Raw genomic sequence first — 23,820 nt, forward strand, 5'->3', positions numbered from 1 at the left:
TGACTGATGCACTGCACTGACTGACACAGTGCACTGACTGACACAGTGACTGACACAGTGCACTGACTGATACAGTGACTGACACACTGCATTGACTGACACACTGCACTGACTGACACAGTGCAGTGACTGACACACTGCACTGACTGATACAGTGACTGACACACTACACTGACTGACACAGTGCACTGACTGACACAGTGACTGACACACTGCACGGACTGATACGCTGCACTGACTGACAAAATGCACTGACTGACACAATGACTGATACATTGCACTGACTGACACACTGACTGACACACCACACTGACTGACACACTGCACTGACTGATACAGTGACTGATGTACTGCACTGACTGACACAGTGACTGACACAGTGCACTGACTGATACAGTGACTGACTGACACACTGCACTGACTAATACACTGAACTGACTAATACACTGACCGAAACACTGTACTGACTGATACACTGCACTGACTGACAAAATGACTGACACTCTGCAGTGACTGACACAGTGACTGACACACTGCACTGACTGACACAATGATTGATACACTGCACTGACTAACACACTGCACTGACTGACACAGTGCAGTGACTGACACACTGCACTGACTGACACAGTGCAGTGACTGACACACTGCACTGACTTACACAGTGACACACTGCATCGACTGACCCAGTGACTGACACACTGCACTGACTGATACAGTGACTGACACATTGCACTGACTGACATAGTGACTGACACACTGCATCGACTGACATAGTGACTGACACACTGCATCGACTGACACAGTGACTGACACACTGCCCTGACTGACACACTGCACTGACTGACCCAGTGACTGACACACTGCACTGACTGATACAGTGACTGACACATTGCACTGACTGACATAATGACTGACACACTGCATCGACTGACACACTGACTGACACACTGCCCTGACTGACACACTGCATCGACTGACATAGTGACTGACACACTGCATCGACTGACACAGTGACTGGCACACTGCACTGACTGATACAGTTACTGAGGTAAAAACAATGACTGCAGATGCTGGAAACCAGATTTTGGATTAGTGGTGCTGGAAGAGCAGAGCAGTTCAGGCAGCATCCAAGGAGCAGCGAGATTGACGTTTCGGGCAAAAGCTCTTCATCAGGAATAAAGGCAGTGAGCCTGAAGCATGGAGAGATAAGCTAGAGGAGGGTGGGGGTGGGGAGAAAGTAGCATTTCACAACATGGTTGAAGAGCTTCAGGGCAGAAGAAATGACCTGGGAGTTGCAGTGGGAGAGGGACTCCCTGAGATTCTTGTAGAGAGAGGAGGAAAACTTCTTCAAGGCAGGCATCCTTGCAAGAGGATTCGCACTAGGGTTAAAATCAACGAGGTAAAAACAATGACTGCAGATGCTGGAAACCAGATTCTGGATCAGTGGTGCTGGAAGAGCACAGCAGTTCAGGCAGCATCCGAGGAGCAGCAAAATCGACGTTTCGGGCAAAAGCCCTTACAGTTACTGACACACTGACTGACACACTGACTGACACACCACACTGACTGACACACTGCACTGACACACTGCACTGACTGATACAATGACTGAACACTGCACTGACTGAGATAGTGACTGACACACTGCATTGACTGACACAGCGACTGACACAGTGCACTGACTGATACAGTTACTGACACACTGCACTGACTGACACAGTGACTGACACACTGCACTGACTGACACAGTGCACTGACTGATATACTGCACTGACTGACACAGTGCACTGACTGATACCGTTACGGTCCTTACTGAGGTAAAGGATATTAATGCTGGGGAACCTCCCATTTCCGGATCAGATATTGCAAATCACAGATCCCTTGCCGTCTCCGAACAATGTGCCTCAGTCCCCACCAAGGGTGTCTGTGCTGTAAGATTGATCATTGCTTACAAACTGCGGACGGTTTTTACACTAGCAGTTTCCGTGGCAACCCTCACAGCCAATATGCCGAGGTGTTTAGCATCACCTCAGTCTCGACTGGGTCTGATCCATTTCCCAGAAACCGGGCAAAAGCGCCATGTGATTGTGCCAGCCAGTGCCCAGAAAGCATCTTTGACACGTACACTAATAATGATTACCAACTGGGGGTGCTGTTGGTGAAGGTTGATGTCAAGGAAGATAGCCACTGACCACCTTTCTTCCCTTTCTTTAGAGTTAGCTGTTCTGTACTGGGCCGAGCCTCAAACTCAGAGATTTACCGACCAGTGGACAGCACTATGGTAAGTTCCAAGTCCCAACGGCCTGGAGTATCGCTTACTGAGGGATAAGGGCTGAGACAGTTTGGTGATACAGGGACCCGTACACTAGCGCTGTTCCCTCTCACCCTTAGCAGTGACAATAATGCGGTTTAAACGGCAGAAATGTTTTGCCCTGCTGTGCTGAATTGCCTCCTCCTACGCCAGTCTAGTCAAGCTTCAGGAATCTCACTGAAACGGCCGTTTGTGACAGATGACCCTGGGCAGTGACAACCAAAAGGCAATTCAACAGTGGAGGGCATCACGTATTAACTCAACATTGAAAAACAGACAGTGTTCTGGAGAGAACTTGGAAGTGGCACAGTAAAGAGGTGATGGTCCCACGGTGGATTTGTTTTGTTTTGAAGATAACTGTTTGAAGATGTGACGAACAATCTAATGTGTGATGTTTTCAAGTTCAACTCTTTTGCAAAGCACCCGTTATGAGAATATCTAATGGATTATAATGCCACGTGGGCTATTTTTCGTCTTGTGCAAGTGTTAGTTGTACTGCATCCGACCACAGCATAAACAACTGAAGAGGGCATTCAGTAGAGTGCACAGTGCTGCCACACTGTGATAACTCAATGCAGTACAGTGACACTGCTGTTCCCAAGGCTTCTCCCTGGCTGGCTGACACCTCGTGACTGCAAACCTGCCAGCCAATCTTGTTTGTTCGGAGATTCCATCTCACTTCCGGCCAAACCGCAGCCGACAACCTGCTCCAAAAACTCTGCCCCCATTTTGACCAATTGTGCCGTGGCGCTTGAGAGAATCTGTCAGGTTCTAAACAAACGGCACTCGATATTTGTGAGGGAAGGCACATTTGCCTCATCACCCGTCCATGTGCGTACGTGCCTTCAAGCCTGGAACATTCGAACGTGGATGGCGCATCCACCTTTCTGTCTAACCAGAAGAGGATTCTTGTGTAAATAGTATGAAGTATTCTGCTCCTATTTACGGGTTACCTCACTGTGATTTACATTACTGTCTCCTACATGGTCATTCTTTGCTCTGACCCAGTCCCCAAGCCAATGTCACAGTGTTTACTGCACGCGCTCAGGTATTAACCCTTTCAGAACTGTTCTAAACCTTATACAGCATCATTGTTAATGGATCCTTTCTGTGCAAGTTTGCCAAGAACTATAGACTTCTTCCTCAGGCCAGACCCTATCGGTGTACCAGGCTTTGTTGAAATCTGTCCTGTTCATTTTTCTTTTGGGATATGGCGAACAGAATGACAAACTGGGGTGTAAACGTTGCCTCTGCACATCTTCGGATTGCAGCAGCACATGGGAATGAGCACACGCGCTTACAATCAAGCAACGTTTCAAGTTTCAATGTGTCGCCGGGTCAAAATGCTGGAATTCACTCCCTTAGGACATTGTGGGTCTACCCACAGCACATGGACTGCAGTGGTTCAAGAAGGCAACTCAGCCCCACCTTCTCAAGGACGGGACAATATATGCTGGGCCCAGCCAGCAACACCCACATCCCAGAAATGCATGCTAACAAGAAGCTACTTGATGTATTGGCTGACCGCATCTTGGCCTGAACTCCACTTTCCGGCCCGCTCCCCATGACCCTTCAACCCGGTACTAATTAAGCATCTGCCTCGCTCCTCCTTAAACTTACTCAGTGTCCCAGCACCAACCGCACTCTGGGGGATTGAAGGCCACAGTCTCTCAACCTTTTGAGAGAAGTGATTCTCCTCATCCCTGGGTGGCACAGTGGCACAGTGGTTAGCACCGCTGCCTCACAGTGCCAGGGACCCGGGTTCGATTCCAGCCTCGGGCACTGTCTGTGTGGAGTTTGCACATTCTTCCCGTGTCTGTGTGGGTTTCCTCCAGGTGCTCCGGTTTCCTCCCACACTCCAAAGATGTGGATTGGCCATGCTAAATTGTCCCATAGTGCCCAGGGATGTGCAGGTTAGGGTGGATTGGCCATGGGAGATTGCCCCACAATGCCCTGGAATGTGTGGCTTACTGGATTAGCCATGGGAAATGGAGTGGGTCTGGGTGATATACTTTTTGGAGGGTCAGTATGGACTCGATGGACCAAATGGCCTGCTTCCCCACTGTAGGGATTCGGTTTTAAATCTTATCCTGAAGCTTTGACTGCTTGTCAGGATCTCCTTTTGTGCCTGGATGTTATACTTTGTTTGGTAATCCCAACCAGGAAGCACCTTGGAATATAGCACCTGTTCATGGTGCTACATGAGTCTAAGTTGTTGTTGCTATGTGACTTGCCTGACAATTGGGCTCGAACAATGTCAGGGGATTTTGGACATGGGGCAGTGTGTGTAACAAATCGCCAGTGCGTAGTTCACGGCCCATGTCCAAGCCCATCCCTCACACTGGCTTTGCGAAGCAGTATTGCTGGTGGGCTTCACACAAGGACAGAAGGGTTGATTCCTTCACAAATCAGATGGCCAGAGAAACGGGGTTTCTGCCTCCTTCCCTTTGCTGCCCTTCAGTGGCTTTGATTGTTTCCTCTTTTATTCCGGTCTTGTTCCCACAGCAGTGCGATTCCTGCTGCTTCAGCTGCTGCTGTCTCTGTTTAACACTCTTCTCATTCCATTCCAGTGCCAGGAAATTCCCGGCCTGAAGATCTTGTCTTACAACGCTCCCATTTACTATGGAAATAAGAACTATTTCCGGGATACCATGGCCAAAATAATCGGACTGACCCCAGATAAGATCAAAAAGAGGGAAAAGAGAAAGAAAGCACTGGAAAGAGTCGGAAAGATGACCATTACCACCATCGTATGTTTGTTTCGGTTCCCTTCTTGAGTGTGTATATGCACTGGTTTCTTCATGGATGGCTGATTGCTATTATTGCAGGTGTTACGTGGGTCTGTATGTGTGTACAAGTTGTGTGTGTTTATGTATGTGTGTGTGCGTGTCTGCTGGTATCTGTGTGTGTGTGTCTGCGTGTCTGTGTGCATGTGTGTGAGACATAGTGTGTGTGTGTGAATGTGTGTGAGAGAGACAGTGTATGTGAATGCGTGTTTGTGTCTGTGTGTCAGGTGAAGTGGATGTGTGAGTGACAGTGCATGTGTGGCTGAGAGTGTGGGTGAGAGTCTGCATGTGTGCGCATGTCTGTCGTTGTGTGTTTGTGTGAGAATGTACATAACAGTGTGTGTCTGTCTGGGTGAGAGTGTGTGTGTGTCAGAGAGTGTTTGTGTGTATGAGTGTGTCTACACTGGGTACTGCATGTGTGTGTGCAGGGTGTGCATGTGAATACATGCTCAGCCATGTTACAGACAGCTGAAGGACTGGAAAATAACAATTTTCTCACCCTAAAACAGCACACATCAGTTAGATACAGAATTCAGTTGCGTCGACATGGTTCCCACATGAAACCCTCCCAGGACAGGGACAGCACGAGGTTAGCTACAGAGTAAAGCCTCCTCTACACTGTCCCCACATCAAACACTCCCAGGACAGGGACAGCAAGGGGTTAGATACAGAGTAAAGCTCCTACACTGTCTTGTAACTGAAAGTTCCCTTCATGCTATTCCCATTTAACTCTCTCAAGACAGGTGCAGTGCAGAGCAAGTTACAGGCGAAAGCTCCCTCTGCACTGCGCCCATAAAACACTCCTGGGGCAGGAACGGCATGGAATTTGATAAAGAGTAAAGCTCACTCTACACTGTCTATATCAATGTACAGAAGGAGAATTTCATTAAATCTCAGATTCTGTTGAAGATTTGAATATGCTTGAATGCAGTATGAACGCTGTAAATATGTAACCAAGGAAGAAAATAATCTGTGGGCTTGTTAAATAGAAATCTCAATGTGGGAAACTTCCCCGTTCACATAGCTCTGTGTTTGATTCTCCTGACACACTGACCTTTTCTGTTCGAATTTCACGTGAGTCAGTTGGAGACAGTGTGTTTATTTTTTTATGTGAGGAATTGGTCGGCGAGTGAGGGGGTGGGGGTAAATTTGAACGTTCAGCGGTAAAACTACACAAACCCCTCAGATTCTGAACAGAAATCGCCGCAGGAACCACCCACAGTCCCTGACCAAGCATGGAATCTTCCTCCTAAAGAAACACCTCTGACCCAGAAAGGTTGAGTGAGTTACTGTGACATTTCTCTGACTACTGTTTTCAGCAGGGATGTACTTCTAATGAATCTCTTGATACCAAAATAAATGCAGGAGGAGGCTATTTAGTCCCTTGAGCTACAATGAAGATGACCTTGAGAGAGTTGATTAAGAAAGTTGGGACAGCACAGTGGCACAGTGGCTAGCAGTGCTACCTCACAGAGCCAGAACCGGGGTTCAATTCTCACCTCAGGCAACTGTCTGTGTGGAGTTTGCACATTCTCCCTGTGTCTGCGTGGGTTTCCTGCAGGTGCTCAGGTCTCCTCCCACAATCCAAACATGTGCAGGTCAGGTGAATTGGCCATGCTAAATTGCCCGTAGTGTTAGGTGAAGGGGTAAATGTAGGGGAATGGGTCTGGGTGGATTGCTCTTCGGAGGATTGGTGTGGAGTTGTTGGGCCGAAGGGCCTGTTTCCACACTGTAAGTAATCTAAAGCACATGGAATAGGAGGTAATGTACCAGAATAGGTCAATGACTGACTAAGAGATAGAAAACAGAGAGTAGGAATATATGAGTCATTTCTTCATTGCCAGACTTTGGCTGATGGGATACTGTGTGGATCAGTATTTGGGCCCCAGTTATTGACAATGGGCTCCAGCTATATTTTTATTTGGACATGTGGACCAAATGTAATATTTCCACATTTGCAGATGATACCAAGCTAACAGGGAATGTGTGTTGCAAATGTGATGTTACAGGAGGATTTGGACAGTCTTAGTAATTTGAGCAGGAACATGGAAAAAAGGAATGCAAAGTGGAAAAAACACTGTTCCCCATCAAACACTCCCAGGACAGGGACAGCACAGGATTAGATACAGTGTAAAGCTGCCTCTACACTATCCCCCATCAAACACTCCCAGGATAGGGACAGCATGGAGTTAGATACAGAGTAAAGCTCCCTCTACACAGATCCCCATCAAACACTCCCAGGACAGGGGCCGCACGGGGTTAGATACAGAGTAAAGCTCTCACTATACTGTACCCCATCAAACACTCCCAGGACAGGGACAGCACGGGGTTAGATGCAGAGTAAAGCTAACTCTACACTGTCCCCCATCAAACACTCCCAGGACAGGGACTGCATGGGGTTAGATGCAGAGTAAAGCTCTCTCTGCACTGTACCCCATCCAACACTCCCAGGACAGGGACAGCACGGAGTTAGATACAGTGTAAAGCTCTCTCTACACTGTCCCCCCATCAAACACTCCCAGGACAGGGACAGCACGGGGTTAGATACAGAGTAAAGCTCCCTCTACACTGTCCCCATCAAACACTCCCTGGAGAGGGACAGCACAGGGTTAGATACAGAGTAAAGCTCTCTCTACACTGTCCCCCATCAAACACTCCCAGGACAGGGACAGCACAGGGTTAGATACAGAGTAAAGCTCTCTCGACACTGTTCCCCATCAAACACTCCCAGGACAGGGACAGCACGGGGTTAGATACAGAGTAAAGCTCCCTCTACACTGTCCCCCCATCAAACACTCCCAGGACAGGAACAGTACGGCGTTAGATACAGAATAAAGCTCTCTCGACACTGTCCCCATCAAACACTCCCAGGACAGGGACAGCACAGGGTTAGATACAGAGTAAAGCTCTCTCGACACTGTCCCCCATCAAACACTCCCAGGACAGGGACAGCACAGGATTAGATACAGAGTAAAGCTGCCTCTACACTGTCCCCCATCAAACACTCCCAGGACAGGGACAGCACAGGATTAGATACAGAGTAAAGCTGCCTCTACACTATCCCCCATCAAACTCTCCCAGGATAGGGACAGCATGGAGTTAGATACAGAGTAAAGCCATCTCTACACAGATCCCCATCAAACACTCCCAGGACAGGGGCCGCACGGGGTTAGATACAGAGTAAAGCTCTCTCTGCACTGTCCCCCATCCAACACTCCCAGGACAGGACAGCACGGGGTTAGATACAGAGTAAAGGTCTCACTATACTGTGCCCCATCAAACACTCCCAGGACAGGGACAGCATTGGGTTAGATGCAGAGTAAAGCTCTCTCTGCACTGTCCCCCATCCAACACTCCCAGGACAGGGACAGCACGGGGTTAGATACAGAGTAAAGCTCTCTCTACACTCTCCCCATCAAACACTCCCAGGATAGGGACAGCATGGAGTTAGATACAGAGTAAAGCTCCATCTACACTGACCCCATCAAACACTCCCAGGACAGGGACAGAACGGGGTCACATACTGAGTAAAGCTGCCTCTACACTGTCCCCCCATCAAATACTCCCAGGATAGGGACAGCACGGGGTTAGTTACAGAGTAAAGCTCCCTCTACCTGTCTCCCTTCTAACACTCCCAGGATAGGGACAGCACGGGGTTAGATACAGAGTAAAGCTCTCTCTACACTGTCCCCCATCAAACATTTCCAGGACAGGGACAGCACGAGGTTAGTTACAGAGGAAAGTTTTCTTTGCACAGTCACCACTCAAACACTCCCAGGACAACTGCTGTTTATTTTTTTTGTGGTTCTTTTGTTGCTGAGTGAACGCTGACATTCGTGTCAGCTGATGTCCTGGAATAAATTATTTATGTGGGAATGGGAAATCCTGAGGATCGAAGATTTTTGTGGCCTTGCCTCAGCAAGAGAGAAAGTCTTGCTTTGTGACACACTCTGTTGTGGGAAATGTATACGACTTTGTGACAGAATGTGTTTTGCAGGATAATGGACTCATACAACCTCACTACCCGGCTGACATGACCTCGTCCTCTTCAGGTACTGATGTGCAAAATCAAAGTTTGTTCTTGGAATTTTCCATTGCTTAGTGTATTTGCAACTCCTATGTCAGTTTGAATCTTTTTCCATTTAGTTTATGATCCATATCGATCTCCTGCCTCGCCAGCCAGTGCAATTCAGTTAGCACACTTCTGCAGTCAACAAACTTATTTTTAAACATAGTTTACTGACATTTGAGAGAGACAGACAGACGGAGGACAGAGCGAGTGAGGCAGAAAGCCAAAGAAATTGAGAAAATGTGAGAGAGATCCAGAGAGAAGTACAGAGAGAGAGAGAGAGAGAGGGAGAATCACAGACCTCTGGGGTGGAGACTGAAAGAAAGAGCAAAACAGTCACACACTGAGAGACAGTCAGACAGAGATTGAACAAAGGACGAATAGATTGAGCAGGGAATCTGATTGAGACACACTAACTTATGGACAGAGTAGCTCGTGAGAATCTCTTCCTCATTGCAGACATGTTTCAGACCAGAGCACATGAGTTTAAGGCGAGGAGTCAAGCTAAGTGGTTTCAAGGAGATCTGAGAAAATTTCTTTCCTCCAGAGGGTGGTAGAAATATGGAATGTGCTGCCTGAGAGGGTGGTGGGGGCAGATACTCTCACGACATTTAAGAAGCAACTGGATATGCCTTTATTCCTGATGAAGGGCTTTTGCCCGAAACATCGATTTTGCTGCTCGTCGGATGCTGCCTGAATTGCTGTGCTCTTCCAGCACCACTGATCCTGGATACTTAAAATGTCAAGGCATAGTTGGCTGTGGACCAAGTGCAGATAAATGGGATTAGTATCCCTTGGTGTTTGCTGGTCAGCCCAAACATGGTGGGCCAAAGGGCCTGTTTCACTGCTGTATGACTCCCTGAGACAGGCAGACAGACAATCAGAGACAGAGAGAGAGATCATAGGCTCCCTAAAGTGTGGAAACAGGCCATTTAGCCCATCAAGTTCATACTGACCCTCTGAAGAGCATCCCACCCAGACCCACCCCATCCCTGTAACTCTTTGCATTTCCCATGGCCAATCCACCCTGCAGACAAAGGGAGAATGTGCGAACACCACACAGATAGTGACCCGAGGCTGGGATCAAAGCCGGGTCCCTGACGCCGTGAGGCAGCAGTGCTAACCACTGAACCAATGTGCACAGAGACAGTGTGAGAGAGAAATAGATGAAACCCGAGATAAAGAGAGAGAGAAAGATGGAGCGAGACTGAAATGAAGTAAAGTCACCATTGTCTCAGTGGACCATGGGGCTGCTCTCTGATTAGAGAGAGACGACTGGAGATGGTTTAACCTGAGGGTCACCACCTCAGGCGAGGGGAGGGGTTGAGAAGGAGTGACTTTCCATGATAACCTCAGTCAGTAAAGACAGGAATAGGGACAAGACTGAGTGAGGTGCCGTTTCAAAATTAAGTTAGTAAGAACAGAACACAGTGTGTGCTGCAAACCGGAAGTGTGTGACACTGTGAATCTGGAATTTGGCTTGGGTCACCTGGATGTCTTTATACAAACATTTATTTACTTTGGTGCTGATTTGTGCTTCCTATGGGTATTGAGCTGCCTTGATGTCAGTGTCTCTGAAATGCCCTGTCTTCAAACTGTCGTCTGTCACAAAATGCACATGTCCAAACAATTCAACCAATATTTTGCTTGAACCACCTTTACCCAGGTACCTTGCAGGATCGAAGTCAACAATCTGCCCCAGGAAAGGGCTCAAATGCAAATGCTCCCCTTGTTTCCACTGATGCTGGGGGAACAGTCATGCTCATTGGCACTCTGTTCGGTGTGGAGTTTACCGTTCACATCCTGGCATTGTGGTCTGATTGCGTTTGCAGAGAGTTTACTCAAGTCTTTCATCACTTTTGCTCAGATCTCATAATTCCACTTGGTTGGCCAATTTTTAGGCCTGGGAGCCCAGCAGCCTCCTGGCTCCACCTCATTCATTGATTGGACAGGGGAACTCTTGATCTTTGCTTATGCTTTGCTTTGTTAGGAAATATTTCAATTCAGATCAAGGCTTGACAATTGTTGCAAGGCCTCAGGGAGAGAGGGTGAGGTATTGAGAGGTTGGGGTGGGGGCAGGGTTGCTGTGGTGCTGTGAGAACAGGGGTGCAGCTCTTACAATTTAGTCAGAGCACCATGGTGACCATTGCTGTCTCAGAGGTCAGGTTTCCACCAGGGAGGTGATGGCCTAGTGCTATCATCACTCCTAATCCAGCAAGTCAGTGGCTATCCTGGAGACCTGGGTTCAAATCCTGCCACGGCAGAGAGTGGAATTTGAGTCCATCCAAGATCTGGAATTAAAGAATTTAGATTAGATTACTTACAGTGTGGAAGCAGGCCCTTCGGCCCAACAAGTCCACACTGTCCCGCCGAAGCGTAACCCACCCGTTCCTGTACATTTATCCCTTTTACCTAATACTACGGGCAATTGAGCATGGCCAATTCACCTGACGTGCACATCTTTGGACTGTGGGAGGAAACCGGAGCACCCGGAGGAAACCCACGCAGACACAGGGAGAATGTGCAAACTCCACACAGTCAGTCACCTGAGTCGGGAATTGAACCCAGGTCTCTGGCGCTGTGAGGCAGCAGTGCTAACCACTGTGCCACTGTGCCACCCACAAAGTTGGGAGGTCATGTTGCAGCTGTATAGGACATTGGTCAGGCCACTTTTAGAATACTGCTTTCAATTCTGATCTCCCCGCTGTAGGGAAGATGTTGTGAAATTTGAAAGGATGCAGAAAAGATTTACAAGGATGTTGCCGGGGTTGGAGGGTTTGAGCTACAGGGAGAGGCTGAACAGGCTGGGACTGTTTTCCCTGGAGTGTCAGAGACTGAGGGGTGACCTTATATAGGTTTATAAAATCATGAGGGGCATAGATAGGGTAAATAGACAAGGTCTTATTCCCAGGGTAGGGGGGTCCAAAACTCGAGAGCATAGGTTTAGGGTGAGAGGGGAAAGATTTAAAAGGGACCTAAGGGGCACTGTTTTCATGCAGAGGGTGGTGCGTGTATGGAATGAGCTGCCAGAGGAAGTGGTGGAGGCTGGTACAATTGCAATATTTAAAAGGGATCTGGATGGGTACGTGAATAGGAAGGGTTTAGAGGGATATGGGCCAAACGCTGGCAAATGGGACTAGATTAATTTAGGATATCTGGTTGGCATGGACAGGTTGGACCGAAGGGTCTGTTTCCGTGCTGTACATCTCTGTGACTAAGATTCTGATGATGAAAATGAAGTTATTGTCGGGGGTGATTTAAAGAGGTAAAAACAATGACTGCAGATGCTGGAAACCAGATTCTGGATCAGTGGTGCTGGAAGAGCACAGCAATTCAGGTAGCATCCGAGGAGCTTCGAAATCGATGTTTCGGGCAAAAGCCCTTCATCAGGAATAAAGGGGGTGATTTAAAGCCCATCCAGTTCATTTTAAGGAAGCAAATCTGCCATCCTTACTTGGTCTGGGCCTGTATGTGTCTCCAGACCCACAGCCAATTTGGTTGACTCTTAACTGCCCCCTGGATGGACAATAAATGCTGGCCTGACAGCGACACCCACATCTTGGGAATGAAGGAAAGGAAAAAGAATGCTGAAAATTCCAGTTTGTCATTCAGCCCCATCCCCTCAACCCCAGCTCTGGGAAGTCTTGGGGGGGACTGATAGATTTGTTATGTATGACAAGCAACCTTGTCCAATGCTCCCCTGCCTCATTGAATTCAGCTTATTCAGAATGCCTCACTACTCTGTGGGCTTTCATTGGCATAGATTGCGCCAGGCTTGTGGTCATTGTACCCACCACACCTGTGGCTCTCTCCCCCCAATACAGACACACCCCAACTCTCACCAAAAATGCTCGAGTCTCCATTTTATGGGCATTTCCTGGGCCATTTACAAGGGCCAACTCAAGACTGCCTTTGGCCCTTGATGTTCAAGCAACTGTCATACATACCAGTTATCATTTAAGATTTTATCCGAAGCTAAAAGTGTGCAGTACTTCCTCAGTGCTGAGCTGAACGTCAGCCAAGATGTTTTCTCCTCTTGTCATGGGGTGAATTCATGCGCTTCTGTCTCAGGCAAAAAATAGTGTTACCCACAGAGTCACAGTTGACACCAATTCCCACCTTAAGCCAGCTTAGCTAGTGCCCAGAACTGCCCCTTTAAGTCTGCTTGCCAATTTTCCAACTGTTTGTTAATCATTTGCCAAAACTTTCCCACTACGCAATGGAGATCCCGAGTTTATTTTCACAGCTCAGCAACGGTTGCCAATATAAATGTTGCTCTTTCTCTGACAGATAAGCAAGATAAAAGGATTCAGTCTGTTGTGATCGACTGCAGTAGCATCATCTTCATTGACACAGCTGGAGCAAGATTATTTGTCCAGGTAACTAACTACAACCCATTTGGAAAAGATAAAGTTCACAATGTCAGTTTCATTACAACAGTTCCTTGTGCAAAGACCAAGGAGCACCTTTTCCCACAGAAAGGTAGCCTCTCGTTCAACAAATGTGCCCTAATGGCATGAATTCCTTTACTCCAGCAAAAGAAAGAAAGATTTGCATTTATATAAGTGCTTTTTCACAACGTCCAGCTTTTCTGGAGAGTTCCGATGCAGCGAACATAACAGCCAATGACACAAACAGCAATGTGGTAATGATAGGATGCTGATTGAGTGATAAATCCTCCCACTTTCTCCAAACAAAAGGAGTAGCCATGGGCACCCGCATGGGCCCCAGCTATGCCTGCCTCTTCGTAGGGTATGTAGAACAATCCATCTTCCACAACTACACTGGCCCCACCCCCCATCTTTTCCTTCGCTACATAGATGACTCAGGAATGAGCAGAGAGTGTTCAGCAGGAGAAGATAAAAGGTAGGGAGGAGGGACTTGGAGGAGGGGCGTTGGAAATGTGATAGGTGGAAAGAGGTCAAGGTGAGGGTGATAGGTCGGAGTAGGATGGAGGCGGAGAGGTCAAGAAGAAGACTGCAGGTCAGGAAGGTGGTGCCGGGCTGGAGGGATTCGGCTGAGACAAGTTGGGGGGAGGGGGGATGAAGAAACTGGTGAAGTCCAAGTTCATCCCCTGTGGTTGGAGGGTTCCCAGTCGGAAGATAAGATGCTCCTCCTCCGACCGTCGGGTTGTTGTGGTTTGGCGGTGGATGAGTCCAATGACCTGCATATCCTCGGTGTAGTGGGAGGGGGAGTTGAAATGCTGTGCTACAGGGTGATTGGGTTGGTTCCAACCTCCACTCCCGGCACCTTCCCTTGCAACCGCCGGAGGTGCAACACTTGCGCCCACACCTCCCCCTCACTTCTCTCCAAGGCCCCAAAGGAAACTTCCATATCCGCCACAGATTCACCTGCACCTCCACCCACATCATCTACTGCATCCGCTGCAGCCGGTGTGGCCTCCTCTATATTGGGGAGACAGGCCGCCTACTTGCGGAGCGATTCAGAGAGCACCTCTGGGCCACCCGGACGAACCAACCCCACCAACCTGTGGCACAGCATTTCAACTCCCCCTCCCACTCCACCGAGGATATGCAGGTCATTGGACTCATCCACCGCCAAACCACAACAACGCGACGGTCGGAGGAGGAGCGTCTTATCTTCCGACTGGGAGCCCTCCAACCACAGGGGATGAACTTGGACTTCACCAGTTTCTTCATTCCCCCCTCCCCCCACCTTGTCTCCGCCGGGTCCCTCCCGCCCGGCACCGCCTTCCTGTCCTGCAGTCTTCTTCTTGTCCTCTCCGCCTCCATCCTACTCCGACCTATCACCCTCACCTTGACCTCTTTCCACCTATCACATTTCCAACTCCCCTCCTCCAAGTCCCTCCTCCCTACCTTTTATCTTCTCCTGCTGAACACTCTCTGCTCATTCCTGAAGAAGGGCCTGTGCCCGAAACGTCGAATCTCCTGTTCCCTGGATGCTGCCTGACCTGCTGTGCTGTTCCAGCAATAAAGTTTCAACTTTGATAAATACTGTCCATGACATTGGCCAAGGTCAACTCTACTGCACTTAGAGTCATAGAGATGTACAGCACAGAAACAGACCCATTGGTCTGACTTGTCCATGCTGACCAGATATCCTACATTAATCTTGCTCCATTTGCAAGAATTTGGCCCTTATCCCTCTAACCCCTTCCTATTCACATACCCATCCAGATGCTTTTTAAATGTTGTAATTGTACCAGCCTCCACCACTTCCTCTGGCAGCTCTTCTATACATGCACCACGGTCTGCGTGAAAAAGTTGCATCTTAGTTCCTTTTTAAATCTTTCCCCTCTCACCTTAAACCTGTGCCTCTAGTTGATGGGAAAAACACATTGACTATTTACCCTACACATGCCCCTCGTAATGTTGTAAACCTCTGTAAGGTCACCCCTCAGCATCCGATGTTCCAGGGTGAAAAAGCTCCAGCCTATTCAGCTCAGACCCTCCAACATCCTTTTAAATCTTTCCTGCACCCTTTCATGCTTAACAACATCTTTCCTGTAGCAGGAAATCTTTAACACTCACCTAAGACATTGGTTTAACACCTCATCCCAAAGATGGCCCTTCTGACAGTTCAGAACACCTTCAGTACTGCACTGGAAGTGTCAGCCTCGCTAATTATACTCAATCCTGGAGTAGGACTTGAACTCAGAGCCTCGTGAATAGAGGCTAGCGCTGCAATCTGAAGCACAACAACAGCAGCGACACTGAATGTAGAACATTACAGTGCAGTACAGGCCCTTCGGCCCCCAATATGGCGCCGATACTGAAAGGGATGTTTCTCGGCATCTTTTCACACTTGGAGATATCCGAACCTCAGTGCAGGCAGGGCCAGGCCTAGTTGCCATGGTGATGGTGGATCCTCTGCTGCAATTCTTGAGGCCAACGTCCTGAGATTACTTCAGAAATCATAAAAGTATTATGGTGGCCTGGAGTCACACAAAATACATTAATGAATCAGCTCCCTTTTTAGAAACAATCTTTTGGGTATAGCTTTTTCATAAGATCGATTAAACGCAATTATAGGAGTGGGATGTAAACTCATGCGCTGGGTTTGTTAGACTGCTTTACGGCCAGGCCCCAGGGCACAAGAAAAGGTAGAGAGAGAGGAACACGATCGAAGGATCTAAAGTGTCAAAAAGAAGCTGTTCGTGTGAAAACAAGCAGGTCATTGAATCTCCATTCTGAGTGTGGACTTAAAGGACACAAATACAACCTTTCTGGAGACTGGACAAATTGCCCAGCTGCCTACCCCTGCCAGAGAAGTGGATTAAACCATAGACTGCAAGCAAATGATGTGGATGTTAACTCATTGTGCCCCAAGCCACGGTATTCCTGTTTTTTCCAACCCGGCCAATTACCGCCCCATCAGTCTCCTCTCGATCATCAGGAAAGTGATGGAAGGTGTCACCAATAGTGCTATCAAGCAGCACCTGCTCAGCAATACCCTGCTCAGTGACACCCAGTTTGGGTTCCACCAGGGTCACTCAGCTCCTGACCTCATTACAGCCTTGGCTCAAACATGGACAAAAGAGCTGAACTCCAGAGGGGAGGGAAGAGTGACAGCCCTTGGCATTGAGGTACCATTTGCCTGAAGGCAGCATTAAAGATCCCTGCAGAACTGGTTGCAGTCAGACCTAGAATAAAGGTTGTGGTTGTTGGAGGTCATTCATCTCAGCTCCAGTAGGTCTCTGCAAGAATTCCTCAGGGTCCCATCTTCAGCTGTGTCACCTGCTCTCCACCATGGCGATGGTCACTGATGATCGCACAGTGTTCAGTGTCATTTACAACTCCTCGGGCAGATACTGAAGCTGTCCGTGTCTGTATTGCAGCAAAGTCTGGACAACATTCAGGTTCGGCTAATAAGTGGCAAGTGACATTTTCCGTGCACAAGTGCCAGGCAATGACACCACCCCTTGAGATTCAATGGCCTTCCCATCATTGAATCCCCCCCCACGACTGTCAACACCCTGATGGTTACCATGGAGACTGAAACATAAAGCTCCAAGGTCTAGCAGGCATGGAGTCTCAGGTGCACGGAGGGTAGCCGCAGAGGACGAAATGTCAGTGAAACACTGTATGTATTGTATCAGAGTACCTCAGTGTTGAGCAGAAATGCACATGTTCACTTCGAGAGGTCATTTTAGTATTTCTGAACATAGACAGGAGAGAATTGCAGCAAGAATTTCCAAAGCTAATCAAATTGAAGCAAAAGTATCAAAATTATTTTGTGTTCATTCATGGGACAAGGCTATCGTTGGCTGGGCCCAGCATTTACTGCTCGTCCCTAGTTGCCCCCTTGAGAAGGTGGGGGTGAGCTGCCATCTTGAACCGCTACAGTCCACGAGCTGTGGGTTGACCCACAATGTCCTGAGGGAGGGAATTGCAGGATTTTGACCCAGCAACACTGAAGGAACGGTGATATATTTCCATGTCAGGATGGTGAGGGGTTCGGAGGGGAACCCCATCAGCGAACATCCTCACTTTTGACCTTATGATGGAGAGAAGATTATTCGTTCACAGGAAACTTCCCCATCCTTTAATAGGAACTGTAAAGTCTCAATGAGACAATGCAATTGAAATTGGAGTTGTATTTTCAGTCGCAGAACTGACAAAATGATCAGAATGGAACTCAGGGCTAATAATTATTCCCATGAGGAACTGAGGGTGAAGATTATGTGTGAATCTCATTCAGTTAAAGCAAAGGAGTTACGGGGGAAATCCACCTATTTTATCTATTGACGATAGCTTGGCAAATTAGCAACAAACAGAATTTTCCCAGAACTCAATAGTGGGTTTTTTAGATTAGATTCTCAATAATGTGGAAACAGGCCCTTCGGCCCAAACCGACCCTCTGAAGAGTAACCCACCCAGACCCATTTCCCTCTAACTAATGCATATAACACTATGGGCAATTTAGCATGGCCAATTCACCGGGCCTGCACATCTTTGGACTGTGGGAGGAAACCGGAGCACCCGGAGGAAACCCACACAGACACGGGGAGAATGTGCAAACTCCACACAGTCAGTCGCCTGAGTCAGGAATAGAACCCGGGACCCTGGAGCTGTGAGGCAGCAGTGCTAACCATTGAGCCACTGTGTCACCCCATAGATGCCCTTAGAACTGGAGTCAGGACTGCTGATTACAATTATTGCACCATTTAGACAGCACTGCATTAACCATCCACCATGAGGGTTCTGCTTTGAGATTTTCCAAAGGCCACAATCTAGAATCTTGGAAGAGAATCAGGAACCATTTGGCCATATGAGGAGGATCCTAGTTTATGGTCAAATGAAGAAGGAACAAGACCAGAGAGTCAGGGAAGTGCTAAAGGCACTACAGAAGACAGGCCCAACAGCAAATGAAAAGTGGTCTCTATTCTGTAGAATGGCCATTACATGTCCAGGAACGCATTATTCACAAGGTAGCTGAGAGCTCCACAGAAGTCAGGAGCCCTCAGTGAAGTTCGAGTACCAATGTGGATACAACCGTGATATAGTCTATGTTCCAGGCAAGGGGCTAGTGATTGCTTGAGGGCAGAAGTAAAGGCTGTGAATCCACAGATGCATAAGAATCCAGACTGGGAATTAGTTCGATTCAGTTACAGAGCAACACCATTGAATAATTGGTACTCACAAATGGAAATGTTAATGGGGAGTAAAATAACTCCACGGACTGATAACTTTGTACCACACAGAGGGTGTTTGAAACAAACAGTAGATACATTTAAAGGGAAGCTAAACAAGCAGCTGAGGGAGAAGGGGCTAGAAGCTTCCAACAATAGATTTAGATGAGGAAACATGGACACCAGAATGGCTGGTTGGGCTGAATGGTCTGTTTCGGTGCAATATATCCCATGCAATCTAATCTAAATCCCACAAATTTCAACACTTGCCTCACATATCAGATTGTTAAATCCTTATTTATAACTGTCATTATTTAACTGAATGGATGGCATGAATAGGGTAGATAGACAAAGCCTTGTCCCTGGGGTGGGGGAGTCCAGAACTAGAGGGCATAGGTTTAGAGTGAGAGGGGAAAGATATAAAAGGGACACAAGGGGCAACTTTGAGCTGCCAGAGGAAGTGGTGGAGGCTGGTACAATTACAGCATTTAAAGGCATCTGGATGGGTATATGAATAGGAAGGGTTTAGACAGGTATGGTCCAAGTACTGGCAAATGGGACTAGATTAGGTTAGGATATCTGGTTGGCATGGACAAGTTGGACTATAGGGTCTGTTTTCATGCTGTACATCTCTATGACTCTGATCAAATTCCATCAATGATAGTTCACTCGTCTTCAGTGCATTTGAATAAGCGATTGGAAAGGCAGTGATAATGTTGGTTTCTGCGTGGACATGGAAGACAACACTGGACATGATGGTCAGTGGAATGATTGTGATTGATGGACCCAATTGCCTTTTCTCATTCCATACTCTCTCTCATATTGTACCAATGGGCTTGTGCAGAACCTCTGAGCGGCTTAAAGGAACATTAGCTCCAACCTCAAGCCCCTCGAGTCCTTCCTTGAAACACATGAAATATTTATGACCCATGTCGATGTTTATGCTTCCAAGGGACCCTCCCTCCACCCTACACTACCTCACCCCCATTGCTCCATTCTTTTATTCCTTTCTCACTCGTCTGTTCATCTCACTTCCCCTCCAGATGCCCACACAGGTCTTGATAATGGACCCGACACCACAACGTAAAGAGTTATAGTCTTATTCACTCCAATGGTTTTATCTTTCAGATGTGTGCAGAGTGTCAGAAAGCCGACATGTGGGTCTACCTAGCAGAATGCAACAGTAAGTGTTACAGTAATCTTCATATCATTTGCTCACCCTTTTGGTGACATTTGCACTCTGGTTTGGAATCCTGGGATAGCATGTTATGGCATTCCATTGACGTGACAAGTCCAATGCAGTGTCATTAAGCACTTGGAAGGGGTTTCTCCCACTGATGCCTTGGCAAGGGTCCCATGACATCTTCACTATATTGTGGAATTTCAATGCCCTCCTCTGAGGCCAGTTTGGTAGGTGGAGGGGGTGCCACTGCCCTCCTGCCTCTTTCTCAATTAGGATCGGAGTGGGAAAGTTGGTGTATGGTAGTTAATGTCCAGTTGGCCCACCTTCCACCTGTGGTAATCTCCCAGTGGCATATGGGGAACTTGAAAAGCAAGCCCTGTGGTAGCATTTCCCCAGATGACCACTTCTGGCACCTTATGCCATTGTGTGGTACTGGGTAAAGGGCTGTTTGAGGTGGTTCACTCTCACAAACCCTTCTTTGCCTTTGCTTTGTGTTGGGCCTATCTAGTGCTTAGGTGTAGAGGGTACACCATTACAGAGTATCTCCAGAAGAGGCTGTTCTTAGATAACAAGTTTATTGGAATGAGGACAAATACATTTGATCAGGCAGAATTCCTGGGACCTAAGGGAGCTGGTACAGATCCATCATATACAAGTGCTGAGTGGATGATCCATCTCGGCCTCCTCCAGCGGTCCTTAGCATCACAGATACCAATCTTCAGCCAATTTGATTCACTCCACATGATATCAAGAAACAGTTGGATACTACAACGACCATGGGCCCTGACAACATTCTGGCAATAGTACTGAAGACTTGTGCTTCAGAATGCTCCCCTAGCCAAGCTGTTCCAGTATATGTTGGTCCAGCCAGCATCCTACAAGTGAATGAAAAATCAATCTGATCCCATCCCATTTGTGGGCGGCATGGTGGCACAGTGGTTAGCACTGCTGTCTCACAGCTCCAGAGACCTGCGTTCAATTCCTGCCTCAGGCGACTGACTGTGTGGAGTTTGCACATTCTCCCCGTGTCAGCGTGGGTTTCCTCCGGGTGCTCCAGTTTCCTCCCACAGTCCAAAGATGTGCAGGTTAGGTGAATTGGCCATACTAAATTGCCCGTAGTGTTAGGGGAAAGGGTAAACGTAGGGGAATAGATCTGGGTGGGTTGCTCTTCAGAGGGTCGGTGTGGACTTGTTGGGCCGAAGAGTCTGTTTCCACACTGTAGGTAATCTAATCAACCCAATGGGGGCTGCTGAACAATGCACATCTGCAGGCCTCTGATTGGCAGAGGAGGCAGGACGCCCACTCCACCACAGATTCCTTGATCTCTAGAAAGCCCCGTCATTAATGTGTCCCTCCTTGCCTGCATTAACATTTTTAAAAACACATTAGTGGGATGTGGGTGTCTACGGCTAGGGTGGCATTTATTGCCCATCAGGCACTTAAAAATCAACCACAGCTCCATAACTCTGGAGACACGTGTAGGACTGACTGAGTAAATTTCCCCTCCCATGTGGTTGAAGATGCCCTCCAACGCATCTCATCCACATCCCGCACCTCCATCCTCGAACTCTACCCCTCCAACCGTAACAAGGACAGAACACCCCTGGTGCTCACCTTCCACCCTACCAACCTCCGCATAAATTGCATCATCCGCCGACATTTCCGCCACCTCCAAACAGACCCCACCACCAGGGATATATTCCCCATCCCACCCCTTTCCTCCTTCCGCAAAGACTGTTCCCTCTGCGACTACCTGGTCAAGTCCACGCCCCCCAACAACCCACCCTCCCATCCTGGCACCCTCCCCTGCCACCGCAGGAATTGCAAAACCTGCGCCCACACCTCCTCCCTCACCTCTATCCTCCTCTATCGCCACTCCTTCACTACCCGACACCTAGAGGAAGAACGCCTGGTCTTCCGCCTCGGAATACTTCAACCCTTTGGCATCAATGTGAACTTCACCAGTTTCCTCATTTCCGCTCCTCCCCTTACCCCAGTTCCAATCTTACAGCTCAGTACCGCCCTCATGACCTGTCAATCTTCCTTCCCACCTATCCGCTCTGCCCTCCTCTCAGACCTAATACTCTTACTCCCACATCCATCCACCTATTGCACTCTCAGCAACCTTACCCACACACCATCCCCCTCCCATTTATTTCTCCACCCCCGAGGCTCCCAGCCTCATTCCTGATGAAGGGGAAATGCAGGGTCCTTTCACAGTGACCATCTCCTCACATTGCGATACAATGTTGCAGTCTTTAAAATAAGGAGGGCTTTGGAGTTCAGCAGACACAAAGAAAGTATTGTGTAAGCCTGCAGTTTAAAAGAGCAGTGGTGGCGGTTTAAAGCTTGTTAATGCCTGAGGTAAAGTATGCTTATATTACACATAGCCTCAAGCAGGCAATCTTACAGAATGTATCTGGGTGGCCATTCTCGGGGAACCCTGCTTTTTGCCCGAAACGTCGATTTTCCTGCTCCTTGGCTGCTGTCTGACTTGCTATGCTTTTCCAGCACCACTCTAATCTTGACTCTAATCTCCAGCATCTGCAGTACCCACTTCTGCCTGGGTCATGATGTCAGACTTCCTTCAGTGAAGCAAGTAGGTTTTCACAATTGACAGTGGGTTGTTGGGCTAATTTCAGGGATTTTCTTTTAAATTTGAATTCAGATTTGGTGGGATTTAAACCCACATCCCCAGAAAGTCTAGACAACTGGCCTATTGACATTACCACTATGCCACCAAATCTTTAGTGGGTCTGTAATGAGTAAGAAACAGAATTAACAGTTTGGTTCGATGACCTTTCCTCAGAACTAGTTGAAGTTGGTGATTTGACAATTTAAGCAAGCATGGAGGCTATAGCTTCTAAAGATGTGCCCATTGTCCTTCCACTGTAACGAATGTCATTGTTCTCTATGTTTTCTAGAAGATGTTTTGAAAATATTGACGTGTAGTGGCCTTCTTAACCACCTTCATCCAGAGCAGATCTTTGTAACGATACATGATGCTGTCGTCAATGTGGAGCGAATGAAGGTAACAGGCTTTGTAAAGGAGTTTGCATCTTTTTTGTTCCCCGAGAATGGCCACCCAGATACATTCTGTAAGATTGCCTGCTTGAGGCTATGTGTAATATAAGCATACTTTACCTCAGGCATTAACAAGCTTTAAACCACCACCACTGCTCTTTTAAACTGCAGGCTTACACAATACTTTCTTTGTGTCTGCTGAACTCCAAAGCCCTCCTTATTTTAAAGACTGCAACATTGTATCACAATGTGAGGAGATGGTCACTGTGAAAGGACCCTGCATTTCCTCAGTCACAGCACAGAAACAGATCCCTCGTTCTGATCAGACAACACTGACTAGACATCCCAGTCTGATCTTGTCCCATTTAGAGTCATCCAACACAGAAGCAGACCCTTCGGTCCAACTCGTCCATGCCGACCAGATACCCTAAGTTAATCTAGTCCCATTTGCCAGCATTTGGCCCATATCCCTCTAAACCCTTCCAATTCATATACCCATCCAGAAGCCTTTTAAATGCTGTATTTGTACCAGCCTCCACCACTTCCTCTGGCAGCTCATTTCATACATGCATCACACTCTGTGTGAAAAAGTTGCCCCTTAGGTCTCTTTTGAGTCTTTCCCCTCTCACCTTAAACCCTCTACTTTTGAATTCCCCTACCCTGGAGAAAATACTTTGACTATTCACCCTATCCATGCCCCTTAAGATTTTATAAACCTCCATAAGGTCACTCTAAGCCTCTGACATTCCAGGGAAAACAGGCCCAGCCTATTTAGCTCAAACCCTCCAACCCTGGCAACATCCTTGTAAATCTCTTCTGAACCCTTTCAAG

At 47.8% G+C, this 23,820-nt stretch overlaps 1 protein-coding gene across 2 annotated transcripts in view; it reads left to right on the forward strand.

Moving 5' to 3' along the window:
* slc26a10 (solute carrier family 26 member 10) overlaps nt 1–23,820 on the forward strand; it is a 72,514-nt gene that overhangs the window by 43,539 nt on the left and 5,155 nt on the right. The window contains exons 12-17 of one of the 2 annotated variants that reach the window (XM_043682076.1): nt 2,218–2,284; nt 4,885–5,064; nt 9,098–9,152; nt 13,460–13,548; nt 19,911–19,965; nt 22,890–22,996. In XM_043682076.1, the coding sequence (XP_043538011.1) occupies nt 2,218–2,284; nt 4,885–5,064; nt 9,098–9,152; nt 13,460–13,548; nt 19,911–19,965; nt 22,890–22,996 (553 nt within the window). The remainder of the gene's footprint in view (nt 1–2,217; nt 2,285–4,884; nt 5,065–9,097; nt 9,153–13,459; nt 13,549–19,910; nt 19,966–22,889; nt 22,997–23,820) is intronic. The other variant, XM_043682077.1, reaches the window with a different exon arrangement.

Source organism: Chiloscyllium plagiosum, chromosome 43, assembly GCF_004010195.1.
Source record: "Chiloscyllium plagiosum isolate BGI_BamShark_2017 chromosome 43, ASM401019v2, whole genome shotgun sequence".
In the NCBI taxonomy this organism is placed as follows: Eukaryota; Metazoa; Chordata; class Chondrichthyes; order Orectolobiformes; family Hemiscylliidae; genus Chiloscyllium; species Chiloscyllium plagiosum.